Here is a 14,557-nt window from a genome sequence, read left to right on the forward strand (position 1 = left end):
CAATACACACGTGATGGTGTCAGTGGTACCTGGTTAGGGGTAGACAATCTTTTTTCACGTGCTCGCCTATGACCTTCAACACCAAGGTGGAAACTTTTTCTCCTGATGCTCTCCTCAGATTCTGATTTGGACAGTTTCTCATCATCTCCCTTTTCTTCCCCACTGGAGAGTTTCTTTTGGTTCTTTTTCTTTCTCCTGTTTCTTCTTTCTTTAGCACTTTTAGAGCTCAGTTTGGATGTCTCAGAAGAACTCTCGGAGAGACCCATTATTCTGCTTCTCCCAATGCTGGTATATTCAGCTGCTGCTAATGCTATTGCCTGTTGAACCAAGAGAACACACACAGTGAGTCAATTCCAAGGACTGCAAAATGCACCTCTTTACCACAAATTTAATTATACTGTGCATATAATCATGTCCCTCATACGGGAAGTAATGTTTCCTTTGCATCATGACTAGAGAGCTTATAAAATATATGTTTATCACTTCTCCTGCATTGTTAATAAAGCCATATTGTGCTTCATAGCTAAACTATTATATACTATTACTATACTTATAATAAAGCAATTTTAAATAGTATATGTAAAAGTTTTAACTTTAGATAATTCTGGGACATAAAACTCATATCAACCATGTGACAAGATAATTCATTTGTATAAGTTGTTCAGGCATACAATATAGTTCAATATTATCAATAGATTCACACACTTCTATAGTTAATTGAAGAAAGAGTTATTTTAAAATAAAATGAATTATTATAGAATAATATATCAAGAAAATAAAAGACACTTTTAGGGATTACCCAGGATATTCCTTCAAGAGCCTAGTGCTAACCCTTTTACAAAAATTAAGTTTTTATTATTAAAAACCCTTATAAAACCTTCCAACCTTTACAAAATTTGGAATTAAAGATATTGTGAATAAAAAGCAAGAAATACTCACAATCCTACATCCCAGGAATAACTGGCATTAACATGTTTTTCAGTCTTCATATATTTTTAATGTATATCTTATATTCAATTTTATATTCTATGACTTAATATATTATTATATTAACACCTTTTCCTGTCATAATATTCTTAAAAACACATCATTTTATGGCTGAATAATATTTCAAGACACAAAAATATTATAATCCTCTTAGCCATTTTCTAATTTTTAGAAATTTAAATTCTTTCTGATTTTTAATATTAAAATATTACACTGAACATTTTTCTGCCTAAAAACTTCTCTGCATTACAGAATACTAATTTCCTCCCAATAGGTTAGATTTCTTGAAAAGATTTTACTAGCACAAACCATCAAACTCATGGAAAATATTTGAAATTTTGGTTCTCTTAGTACAAACCTCCTCAAACTTTTCCACTGATATGCCCCTTTGGAGGGAGGAGTAAGGATAAATCCACAATAATTTGTGACTTAAAGTGGCCACAATCACAAGTATGATTTTTTCAACATCTCACATTACCTTAAAATTTTTGCAACTTTAACTAAAACTGATGCCCATTTGCTTCCTACTCCACAGTGTATTTGTTAACTCTAATATCAAAATAATTCTCCCTAAGGACATGTGTACAATTGTTACTGTGGGGAAATAACATCATAAACGTTTCGGGACTTTGCTTAATACCATATACTGAGGAATCATGGGGAACAGGCTTAGGAAAAAGAGCTTAGAACATTCTCCATGCTGGAGTGAGTTGATTAGGGGCGAAGGTAGAATGAAACAGATGTCAATTCTAACTCAATCCAGAATTGCTTCCTTTGACCACACAAGAATGAAAATTCAGTTTATATGAAAGAATCCAGGAAGGAAAATCTCCCTGGGAAATGTCGGACAGAGACCACAGGGGTTCTGTTATTCCCCTTTGCCTTTTCACTTCTAGGAAAAATTTTAAACCAAATAAAAATACCTCAGCTTCCTCTTGCTCTTTTTTAAGTCGATCTAGCATCTGTTGAAATTCGAACTCTTTCTGCCTCGCTTCTTCAATGTTTGCCTGGTTCTGTTCTTCATAGGCCATGGCAACGACAGCCAAGATCAAGTTTATTAGATAAAAGGATCCCAGGAAAATCACCACAACAAAGAAGATCATGTAGGTTTTCCCAGCAGCACGCAGGGTCTAGGCAAAAAAGGAAATCATTATTTTAATAACACAGAGGGGTTTTTTTTGGTAAATCATTTCAACTTGAATGGCTTATTAAGGCATGGTAAATCGAGCAGTTCTGTATAGTCTCATGTTATAGAAAAATAAAGGAATAAAATTGCATCTTCATGGAAGACAATCAGTATTAAAACACACACTTTTCCAGGACAAAAGATATAGCAATGTACTAAGCCTGTATCAAAATTAAATATGATTCTAGACTATTATAAGCTTAATAATAACTCTGAATTTTTTTCTCCCATAGTCTGAAAATTACTCAAAAACTAGCTGTTTTTGCTCATTTTCAAATTATAGGACTAGACAATTTCTATAGTATCACATTCTGATATATTAAGTGTTAATGTTTATGTTATCACAAGGTAGATAGCCTTATTAAATGAACTTATGTATTCAACTTTTACATATTTTTAATTAACACTAAAAATTTTTAAATGTAATACATGATAAAAAATTAAATTGTACAAACAGATATTAACTGAAAAATAAGTTTCTTTATCCTATCTCTAATAACTCAATTCCCTTTGCTATCAGTATCAGTTGTTACGGAATTCTTCTTTTGGATAAATTCTTAGTAGTGGAGTTCTTAAGTTAACAGGCATATTCATTTTAATTTTCATAGAAACTCCCATACTACCCTCTCTAGTGGTTCATAGAAATGTGTGAGAAAATCTGCCTCCCCATAGCTTAATCAGACAGTATCTTCCTTTTGATCAGGTTTTTGATCTTTGTCATTCCAAGAGATGAAAAGTTATATGTCACTCTAGTTTTAATTTGCAGTAAAGGTGAGTATCTTTTTGCATCCTTAAACAGTCATTTGTATATTTCATATTTTTTCCTGTGAAGTAAGATTTCTATATAATTTCTATAATTCATTTATAATGGTCTCAGAAATGAAACAGACATAAAACAGGCCAAAAGAAGAACCTGAGGCAATCTGAGAAAAGTGACTCATTATTTTTTGTAACACAAAATAATCATTTTTGGTCTCTTTTCTCTTGAGGTTGGATGCTGATAACATATAGGTGAAAAGATAGAGCCCAGAGTTCCAAGAAGATCACATGGAAGTTGGAGGAGACAGCCACGTGAATGAAGAATCCCACTGCAAGAGATGGATGCTGTAAGCTGCAGTTGAGTTAGGAGAGGAAAACTTAGAGCTATGAGTTGAATCTTCCATTCTTATTCTAGTTTGCCCAGGCTGCCATAACAATATCCTATAAATTGGGTAGCTTACACAACAGAAGTGTACTTTCTCATAGTCCTAGATGATTAAAAGTCAAGATCAAGGTGTTGGCAGGTTTGGTTTTTCCTGAGGCCTCTCCCCTTGGCTTGTGGATGGCCGCCTTCTGAGTCCTCACTCGACACTTTCTGTGTGTGTGTGTGTGTGTGTGTGTGTGTGTGTGTGTGTGTGTGTGTGTGCCCAGAGTTCCAAGAAGATCACATGGAAGTTGGAGGAGACAGCCACGTGAATGAAGAATCCCACTGCAAGAGATGGATGCTGTAAGCTGCAGTTGAGTTAGGAGAGGAAAACTTAGAGCTATGAGTTGAATCTTCCATTCTTATTCTAGTTTGCCCAGGCTGCCATAACAATATCCTATAAATTGGGTAGCTTACACAACAGAAGTGTACTTTCTCATAGTCCTAGATGATTAAAAGTCAAGATCAAGGTGTTGGCAGGTTTGGTTTTTCCTGAGGCCTCTCCCCTTGGCTTGTGGATGGCCGCCTTCTGAGTCCTCACTCGACACTTTCTGTGTGTGTGTGTGTGTGTGTGTGTGTGTGTGTGTGTGTGTGTGTGTGTGTGTGTGTGTGTGTGTGTGTGTGTGTGTGTGTGTGTGTGTGTGTGTGTGTGTGTGTGTGTGTGTGTGTGTGTGGTGTCTTACTCATGTCCTAATGTTTCCTTCATAAAAGAACATTAGATCGGTTAACAACCTACCCAAGTGGCCTCATTTTAACTTGTGCTCAGTTGCTCAGTCGTGTCTGACTCTGCCTCCCCATGGACTGCAGCCTGCCAGGCTCCTCTATCCATGGGATTCTCCCAACAAGCATACTGGAGTGGGTTACCATTTCCTTCTCCAGGGGTTTTTCCCAATCAGGGATTGAACCCGCATCTCCTACATTGGCAGGTGGATTCTTTACCACTGAGCTACCTGTAAAGGCCTTCATTTTAACTTAGTTATCTCTTTAAGGGCCATAACTCTAAACATAGTCATTCTAAAGTACTGGGAGTTAGGACTTCAACATATGAATTTGGGGGAGATACTACCGAGTCCAGAACGAGTGTCCAGCGTTGGTGGTATAGTGGTGAGCATAGCTGCCTTCCAGAACAAGTGTCCAAGGTAGTTCAAAAACAAAGCTTGGTGAGCACAGGAGAGCCTGGTACTTAGAGCACTGTAGGCGGGGAGGCATGTGCGGGAGCATAGCGTGTACAGCAGCGCTATCAGAGAATGTTATAGGATATTTCTTGCTATTTACCTAGGACCCCATGGGATGCTACACTCACAAAGAGGGAAAGAGATCTGGAGATCAAAAAGCCCAGAAAAGATAAGAAAATAATTTATGATTTAACAATGATCCATTCTAATAGTACTAGAAATAGAATACACAGGACTAATACAATAGAGTTTTCTCCATTCTAAACTGAATAAAATATCTCACACATAAAGCGGGTTAGGACATACATCAGTTGTTTCATGCAATGAACACAATGAATGCTTCTCTTGGCACTCACCTGTTGGTAAAGGTTTTCCCAGTAATCCTGGGTCATTAGCCGAAACAAGGCTAAGAAGGCCCAGCTGAAAGTGTCAAAGCTTGTGTAGCCATAGTCAGGATTTCTGCCAATCTTCCTACAGGTGTACCCTTCTGGACACTGACTACATGTGAAAAAGAATATCATACGTCAGAGGACCTTCAGGATGCAAGCTAAAGAGTACTACAGAGAAGTCAAAAACTCAAGATTCCTTTCTAGGGGACAATACTGAATAATGATTAAGAACACACTTTTTGCAGTCAGGAAGAAGTGGGTTTCAACCCCATCCCTACTTTTTGCTAGTTGCTGACTTTGTCAAATTACTTAAATTCTGCAAGGCCCAGTTTCTTCTTTCCATGAGACAAGACAATAATACGTACTTCCATAGGTTAAGATTGTTTTTAAGTTTAAAAAAGATAATGTATGCAAATTACCTAACCTACTTCCTGTACATTAAAAAACATTTGATAAATGGTAGCTGCTATTAGTATCATCATCAACAATCATCAAAACTTGAAAACTTTCACTAGATATCATATAACAATTCTTATATTCACAAAGATCGATATTAATATACAGGTCTCTAATAAAACAGTTTCCCCAAATTATTCTTGAGGTGAACTAGAATCAACAACTGTCAACAGATAGCAATTGTATAAGTTCATAGAGATTTATAATTAGACTTTTTGTCTTTTTAAAGTTGGTAGATTGGTATCCACAATGACAGATAAAAGGTGTTCTGATGTGTCTTTGGGAGCAGCAACTTTATCTTGTTTATTTTTATGTTCCCTGTATACACAGAGCCTGGTCAAGAGATCTCTGGGCAGGGAGAGTGCAAGAACAAAGGCCCTACAGCAGAAATAAAGTTGGTGTATGGGAGAAACAGCAGGTACTTACATAAATGTGATACCTTAAAATAGTATCATGTCCATGGGACATGGGACCCTTTTTACCCATGGGACCCTTTACTCAAGTCCATGGGACCCTTTTGTTTAGAGTGGCCAAACTGGCACTGCATTCTGTCACCTATGAACTGTACTCGATGGAACAATGAGTAGAATTTGGGGATGGAAAGAAAAGTTGATTTTATCACTCTTCTTTATAGAAAGAAGAAAGGCTAGAAACTATCCAAACAACTTTTGGTTGGGTTTTTTGGAAGTAACTTTTTTTCTACTTCCTTAAGATATATGACTTGCATCTTGTTTTAATTCAAGCATACCTATGTCTTGCTTTCAAAAGTACGCATTAACCATGATCTTTTTAAAGTCTGGACTCACTGTGGGACAGAATGAGTCAAATAATGTCATGAAATATAAGAAAATAACATAGCATCAAAGGTCCTTCTTAGCAAACTGATTGAGATTGCTTTTTCTTTTTTTCAGTCTTTAGACTAAAACTGAAACAAATATTACATACCCTGAATCGGTGCTGAAACCACAAAGGAGAGCATCTTTGGATCCCTCCAAGTAATAAAAATATTCTGTTTAGGAAGAAATTGGACAACATCACATTATGGAGTGTAAGTTTTCAGGGTGGCTGAGCAGGTAAGTTAACTAAAACAGATCAATTTACAAATATATTCAGGTCTGGCAATAGGCATTCATTTATTTATTGTATTCTTATAAATTCTCACTCAAATATGTCTTGATAACCTATTATGGGTCAGGCAGTGAATACAATGACAAACAAGATAAATAAGATCATCAGTTTTATGAAGTTTTACGCTCAGGTAAGGGTGGAGGCTAGTGATGGAGAAGAACACTTAACAAGTACATAAATAAATACACAAAGGATTTTCACATAGGGGAAGATGCCATTAAAAATAAATTAAGAAAATGTGACAAAAATGTGGCCAGGAAAGTCTTTTCTAAACAGATGACATTTAAACTGGGACCTAAATGCTACAGAGAAGCCAGCTACCCAAAGATCCTGATGAAGAGACATCTTGACAGGGTAAAGAGCAGAATAAAACCCTAAGGTAGAAATGAAATTGGTATATGGAACAAAGCAGCAAAATGGCCAGCCCAGTTAGTGTAGTGAGTGGGGGGTATTGTGGTGGCTGAGATAGGCAGGGGCCACGTGGCAAGGCTTTGCATGACATGGAAAGGAGTTTGGATTTTAAGTATGATAGGAAGTAATGGAAGTAGGAAGTAGAGATACAAGATAAGATTGCTGTGGCTGCTTTGTGGACTCTGGACAACGGGAGGGCAAGTGAGATGGCAGGGATACAAGCTACGAGACTATAGTGAGAGGTGACAGGGCTCCAGAGAGGAGCCATGGATACGGAGAGAAGGGGAGAGAACAAAGGTGACAGGATGCGCTGATGGCATGTGTGTGGGGGGTGTGGAAGAGAGGGGACACGGGGATGTATCAGCTGGTCAGAGTGGCGCCAGTTACGGGATAAGGAAGACTGAGGCAAAGAAATGGCCTAAAGGAAAACCAGGCTCTCTGTTTTAGCTGTACTTCGCTTGAAATGATTACTAGGTATTTAATTATATGTGTCAAGTAAGTCAGCGGATGGATATGTCTTGAGGTCAGTGAAAATATCAACTACAGTCAGGCCAAGGGGATCTGATGAGTGAACCCAGAGAGAAAGTGGAGTAAGGGGTGGGGGGTAGGGAGAAGAGAAGGAAGATCTCCAAGGTTTCCAGAAGAGGAAGAATCGGCAAGGCAAAACCATAAGCGAAGGAAATATATTTTCTGAAATTCTCTCATTGTTTACGCACTAATCAGGATCGACTTACGACTTACTAAGTTCTGGAATGTTGAGGACCTGGGACTGAAATAAATGCACGTTTTCCCCTCTCACGGTACCCTTCGTGCCCCTTTTCAGGTGTAAAGGAACTCATAACTCTTCTTTATTCACTATAACAACTTACTCTTAATACAGTGGGCTGATCCAAAAGTACATAGTAAAGGTATAAAGGTCAAAAACAATTTTAATAGGGGCTCAACTTCCTATTTGGCTCAAGTAAAAAAAAAATAAAGTTATAATTTTTAGCAGCCTCTGGACTAACAGTAGAACAAAGACTCTGAAGTCAGATGTACTTAAATTTGAATATTGCTTCTACCCTTTCCTATGTAAGTGAATTGTTTTACCGCTTTATGATGTAGCTACTGCATTTGTAAAATGTGGATAGGAACACCTACTTCAAAGAGCCGTTGAAAAGTACTAATATGATATTGCATGTAAAACACTTAACACAGTACCCCACAGTTTCTATATAAATACTCAAAGAGCAGCAGCTCTTATTAAATAACTTCAGGTAAGACTGACCGACTTACACATCACTTATGCAGAAGACCCAAATCTTAGAAGACACAAAGCAATAAAGCCTTTTAGTTTGGGGACAAAATTCTCACACTGTGCTTTAAAAAAAAAAAAATCCTGTGCCTCAGGGAGGGTGGACATGGCAGAATGAGGATGGAGGAGGTTATCGTGTAACTTTTTATCCATAAATCTCTGAGATTTTTTTAGTATGGAAAGATTACTTTCGAGTCATCCTTTAAGGTAATATTGATTCACATTGGCCAGTCACGGAGGAGTTGCTTTATAAAAGTGGGCTCTACGGCTGCCTGTATAGGCATGCTGCAGGGCTAACTATTCAATTCAGCAGATGAATGATGAAAGACAAAGCAATGGGAAAGCTCATGCTGGTCTGGTGGAACACTTGAAAATAATTCCTAAACAAGTAAACAGTAAAGTATTAAGGTAATTAGCCTCGAGAGAATTTAAGGTTAACATGTAATGGGAGAATGTAATATGAAGAGAAGAATTCCTCTTCTGTTACTCCCAGCCAATGACACATCTCACACTTTTCCGTGGAAATAAAAACCCCTGGGCTTGACTTAATCCTCTTCTGATAACACTGGAGTCTGCTCCTCTATCTTTCCTCCTGCTTCAGTGGTGGAGATGTCTCCCCTTTGCTCTTCCACTTTCTCAAGGACTTACCTCTCCCTACTCTCCTGAATTATTAATCCATATTTTACTACTCATTCCTTTTTAGTGCTAGAAAAACATCTCTATCAAAATCCACCTTTAAAAAAATGCCAGCCACTGTCACTATTATTCTGATTCCCTTATAGACAAATGTCTTTGAAGAACTGTCTACACATACTGTCTTTTCATTCCGCTATCTTATTCACCCCTGTCACCACCTTAGTCCAACTCTGTACTCCTATGACTCCACTAAAATTTCTGCATGAAAGTGACTAATGATTTCCATGTTGTTTAAGCTAATGTACATTTCTCTATCCTCATCATCCTTGACCTTAACCTTAATCCTTGATCTTGCAGCATCATTCAATACAAGCATTCCCTTTTTCTCAATCTACTTTCTTCTCTTGGCATCCTTACTTATATCTTTGCTTCTTGCTTTACTGGTCACTCTATGTCTTCTTTGGGGTACTCCTCTCTACCTGCCTTCCAGACATTAGGGTTGTGAAGATGAGCAGCTTATAACCACCAAATTTGTTTTAAAAAACAGATTGCCCATTTTCTACCTACTTATAAACATCAGGGTTTTCAGAAGGATGTGTGTAGTTGTGTACATATCTTTTCCTTTTGATGAATACTTTGAAGTATATATCTCCAAACTAGGCAGTTCCTCTGGTCTCTATGCTTAAATCTCCAATTGTCTACTTTCTATCTCCATTTGGATGTCCCAGTGGCTTCTCAATTTTAACTGGGCAATTGTGACTTTCTCCAATAAGCCTGCCCACTCTTCCTTCATTTCCCATTGCCACCTATCCAGTTACTATGGCTAGAAACCTAGATAAGATCCCCAAGCCCTCCTCTCCTCTTTAATCCATCCATGAGTTTTATAGGTGTCATCTTGAACACACCTTTTTCATTTTCTGATTTCACTCAAGATGAAGTCACAATCTTTTCCTGTTTGGATAACAGAAACAACATCCTAACTGATCTTCACTATTTCAGTCTACCATCCATTATTGCCCAGTGAGTTCTCCATATGGCAAAAGTGATTAAAACCACTGCATTTAAAATAAAATAAAACTCCTTTCCTTGGGCTAAAATATCCTGCATGAAATGACCCCTGCCTTTTTCCTTTATTTCTCTGTTGCCATTCTGCCTCTCTTTTGCTAAAGTCTAACCACACTGCTGTTTTCCCATTCTTCTTTTCCCATTCTTTAAATACACACTCTTTCCAGTTTTAGGGCTCTCCCACAAGCTCTTCCTTCTAACTCAAGGAACAGCCTCCATATACACTTACACTGTGTTATGACTTCTTCTTATTCTTCAGATCTCTGTTTAAATGCCACCTCCTCAGAGAAGGCTATTCATTTAGTTGGTATCTCTGCCCCTGAGATTCACTTTCTTTTTTTTTTTGAGATTTACATTCTTTGCATAGCATTTATTATAACTTATAATATTGCTATTTGTCTGTTCCCCTCCCTTAATTATTTTATTCCCCCAAGAGGATAAGCTCTGTGGATGCTGGGTCTAAGGCTACCATACTCATCTCTGCAGCTCCAGAAACTTGTACAATGCTTAGCTCAAGGAAGCATTCAATAAACAGACATGATAAATGAATGCTTGAATAAATATTGCAGTGAGATCAGGCTTCTATGACACAAAAAACAGGTGGGAAATCAAACTCAGATTTAACACAGTAATCTCTGCTGTGAAAGTATATTTCAGAGGAAAATCAAGACTAATGTACAGAATTGAGGGAGATGGTGGTAAAAAATTTCACTCTTATCTAAGTTGTCATGCACTCACATGTAAACACAACATGAGGAAACACTGCAAAATCTAAGAGCTTTTACTACTCCTTTCAAAAAAAAAATTGCTTATAGTAATTCTAAAATGTTTTTAAAAATCATTCAAATCATGAACTCAGGAATGAGACCAAGATTCTGAAAAAAGGACATAGTGATCCTAGTACAAAAAGTCAAGTTTAAGTAAGTGCTGTAAACCAATTCGTAAAACAGAATATAAATGTCAGCAATTACCTGTAAGATATATAAATTTTTATGGCATATAAATTAGAAGTAAAGTCTTTGGGAAATAAATAAAATTTAGGATCCTATTAATAAAATCAGAAGCTAAAAAAATAAATTAAAAAAGGAAAGGAAAATTTGCTAAATTCCTTATCAAATACTGTTAGTAAAAAAAATACAATAAAATTTTACTTTGAAAATCTTCAGTTTTCTTGTTTTAGGTTCTTTTTTTTAGTTTTCTTTATTTACAGTTTTTTCCTATATTAGCTAGATTTTATTTGCCTTTATATTTCTCAGTGAGTAGGAAAAACACACTGAGTTAAAAAAAAATGACATATATGACTCTTTATTATTTAAGGAGAATTAACACCTGACTTTTACTCCCTGATCCCCTTCTGTCTAAGGCAATTACACGTTCATTTTACCTCTGGATTCAATTATCTATTATCTTTCATGGGTTCATTGGGTAACATCACACAGACACACTGCAGGCGTTAAGACAGAAGACAATCTGGCCAGACCTCATTCTCACTCAAACTAATCAGCTTTGGTGAGAGAAACTGTGGTAGGAGATAGCTGTTAGGAGACATCCAATTTATGCTTTCTGTAAGATACTCAAAAATACATTTGTGAATTAAGTAGACTTCCGAGACTGTGTATACATATCATCTGAAGTGATACCTACAGAACAAGTTCTCAGGAATTAAACTTCAATGGCCTATTAGCTAGATTGAGGGGAGCCATTACAAAGCTCTGTGAAACACTTCATTGGTTATAATAGGAGGATAGAGCTTAATATAATAGGATAAAGCTGAATAGATTTCTCTGCTTATACAAATCTTTAGCAATATATTGAGACAAATATTTTAATATGTGATAATTGACATTGTACCATGATTAATAATGTTATAAGAATAATACAAGTATAAAATGTAATTGTATTATTATATAATAAATCATACTATAAAAAATGTAAGCATAAACTACACAATAAAACTACAGTATATAAATACATAGTTCATGATGAAATCTAATGGTCAATATCATTAATTTATAGTTAAATTTATTTCTCTACAGCCAAATTTATTCTCCCACATTCTCAATATTCGAACCGCTAGAAAGCTTAGACCCAGGGAAATTTATGAAAATACAACATGATAAAAATTCACACTTTTGCAACTTTCTGTATATTTGAGTGATTTTGAAATAATTAAAATGAAAGCAACATTTCATTGCCCAAAGAGAACAATGCTCTTAGCCTTATTTCAACCTATTAGCAACTACAGGGTATTCTTACTTGCATATTCTTCTTCATCGAGGGTATCCAGTATGTTTTCTATCGTTTCATTGTTTTCAAGTGAAGTCTGTACACATTTATGCTTCAGGTTGCCCATAAACAGCTGCAGCCCAATCAGGGCAAACACGCTCAGACAGAACACAGTCAGGATCATGACATCTGAGAGCTTTTTCACAGACTGGATCAGGGCCCCTACGATGGTCTTCAGGCCTGAATACAGAGAAGAAAAGGTGTTCACAATGAAATAGTTTCTAAATGAAAAACAAAAACAAAATACAAGCTTTCTTAGAAATGCATGCACTCTATCAAATCAATGATCTTAAATAACCTAGTTCAAAAAAAAGTCTACCAGCTCAAAAGGGGGGATGTGTTGTTTTATATATTTTGTTTCTGTATATTACAGCAAGTGACTAAAAACTTTAAAGTATTTCCAAAGAATAACCAGTCAAAATGAATAATTTGGTTGCTCGAATCATAGCCACACTCATTTGAAAAAATAACTTGTGTCAGCTCAGTAAATGTCTGTCAGACAAACCATCTCTTTATAATGACCAAAACAGAGGCTGAATTGCAGGATACAGTGACAAGTTTTCAGTAAAGAAATGGTTTGTTGAGGAAAGAAAAAAGCATTGTGTCATGCAATCCTCCCCATGCTAATATTTTTGTATCTCTTTCCTTCATTCTATGAAAAGCAGTAAAACAAATTGAAATTTTCATTCCTGGATAAGCAAAATGGAAAACAAACTGTTAAACAGGAGGAAAAATTTCAAGTTGAGATATGAACCAAATGGCCATCTTCATCCTCTAAGACTCATGCAATTGATTAAACTCAAAGGCTGACTTTTCATAAGAATTATGAAAAACATGAGATCAAATTTAATGAAAAATCATGTAAGATTAAGTTTTTATTGTTTTTTCCTTCAAAAGATCAAAGTCAGCCCTGGTGTTTAACCCCACTCTCACCTGGAATGACTGAAATTGTTTTCAGTGCTCGGAGAACTCTGAAGGTTCTCAATGCTGACACATTGCCCAGGTCCACAAACTCTGTCACATATCTGTAATGGGGAGTTTATACACAAACACGGTGATAACACACACACACACACCCACACAAGCAAAGAACAACTCCCAGAGAGTTGGAGTTATGCGTGACCTAATGCTTCACACCAGTTACTTCTTACCTGGGATTACAGAAATAGTTTTCAAAGCTCTCAACACTCTGAAAGTTCGAAGAGCTGAAACATTGCCTAGGTTTACAAATTCTGTTAAATACCTGTAGAATTAAATCAGAGTTATTCAGAATTTAGATAGAGTCTATGATACTTACCTGTGCCTTTAGTCAAGGTGTTTCCTATGCTTGGGACTTCTTATTTAAATTTATAGTTCTGCAAATCTTTTGCTTCTATCATTACTAATTTAATTTGATTTCAGTCATTTGATGTGAGCAAAATGCAAATATTAAAATGGCTTCATATACTTAAATGCCTAAATAAACGATGAAATGCTTCAATGACTAGACTTCAATATTATGGTAATATCGATATATAATGTTCTATAAAACACCATCAGCAAATCTTGACAACTCTATGCTAATTAAAAGAACCCAGCCACAAAAGGCCACATATTTTAAGATTCCATTCATGTGAAATGTCTCCATTAGGCAAATCCAGAGACAGAAGATAGATGAGTGTTTTCCAGGGATTTGGGGGAAGAAGGGAAGGAAAGTGACTGCTCTCTGGGATAAGGAAAATATTCTGGAGTTAGAGGGTGGTGCTTGTTGCATAACTTTATGAACACACTATAAAACACTTGATTTTATACTTTAAAAAAGATAAAGTTTATGGCATGTAATTTATACTCAATAAAAAAGGAGACCCCTGAGAAGATGCAGCCTTCTTTGACACAGTGTTATCTTAGCAGATGGTGGGTGGACCTACAGTAGTCACGGATGAAGGACAAAGAGGTGGGGCAGGTGTGCAGAATTGGAGACTAGAAATCTCAAGACCCTTTCATATTGTCTAAATCCCTCCAATGAACATGTATTACTTTTACAATTCAAAATGACAGAGGGAAAATATTGTGTTTAGGTTTGAGATTTAAAAACTAAAGAAATGTTCTGACAAATATATTTAGGAAAAGAAGAACAGTACAAATAAGCTAAAATTATATCTTAATGTGATATTTTTCCCATGAAAATAAACTGTGGATGCCTATGTAATATAGACACAATGCATTAATGTTAGGTTTAGTATGCAGTGAGAGTCCTTATGAAAGATTTGCTTCTATATTTTATTAGTTCTTGAATAATATACATTAATAGAAAGAGCACCATGCTAACAATAAATGCCTGAGTTTTCTCTGTTTCTCTTATCGGTTTTATCAGATACTAAA

At 36.2% G+C, this 14,557-nt stretch overlaps 1 protein-coding gene across 3 annotated transcripts in view; it reads right to left on the reverse strand.

The window, feature by feature from the left end:
• SCN9A (sodium voltage-gated channel alpha subunit 9) overlaps positions 1-14,557 on the reverse strand; it is a 169,823-nt gene that overhangs the window by 70,113 nt on the left and 85,153 nt on the right. For all 3 annotated transcript variants that reach the window (XM_065931685.1, XM_065931686.1, XM_065931684.1), the window contains exons 6-11: positions 13,348-13,439; positions 12,167-12,376; positions 6,322-6,385; positions 4,888-5,029; positions 1,911-2,117; positions 30-317 (exon numbers count right to left, since the gene is read on the reverse strand). In XM_065931685.1, the coding sequence (XP_065787757.1) occupies positions 30-317; positions 1,911-2,117; positions 4,888-5,029; positions 6,322-6,385; positions 12,167-12,376; positions 13,348-13,439 (1,003 nt within the window). The remainder of the gene's footprint in view (positions 1-29; positions 318-1,910; positions 2,118-4,887; positions 5,030-6,321; positions 6,386-12,166; positions 12,377-13,347; positions 13,440-14,557) is intronic.

The sequence above is a fragment of the Muntiacus reevesi genome, chromosome 3, assembly GCF_963930625.1.
Source record: "Muntiacus reevesi chromosome 3, mMunRee1.1, whole genome shotgun sequence".
NCBI classification, from domain to species: Eukaryota; Metazoa; Chordata; class Mammalia; order Artiodactyla; family Cervidae; genus Muntiacus; species Muntiacus reevesi.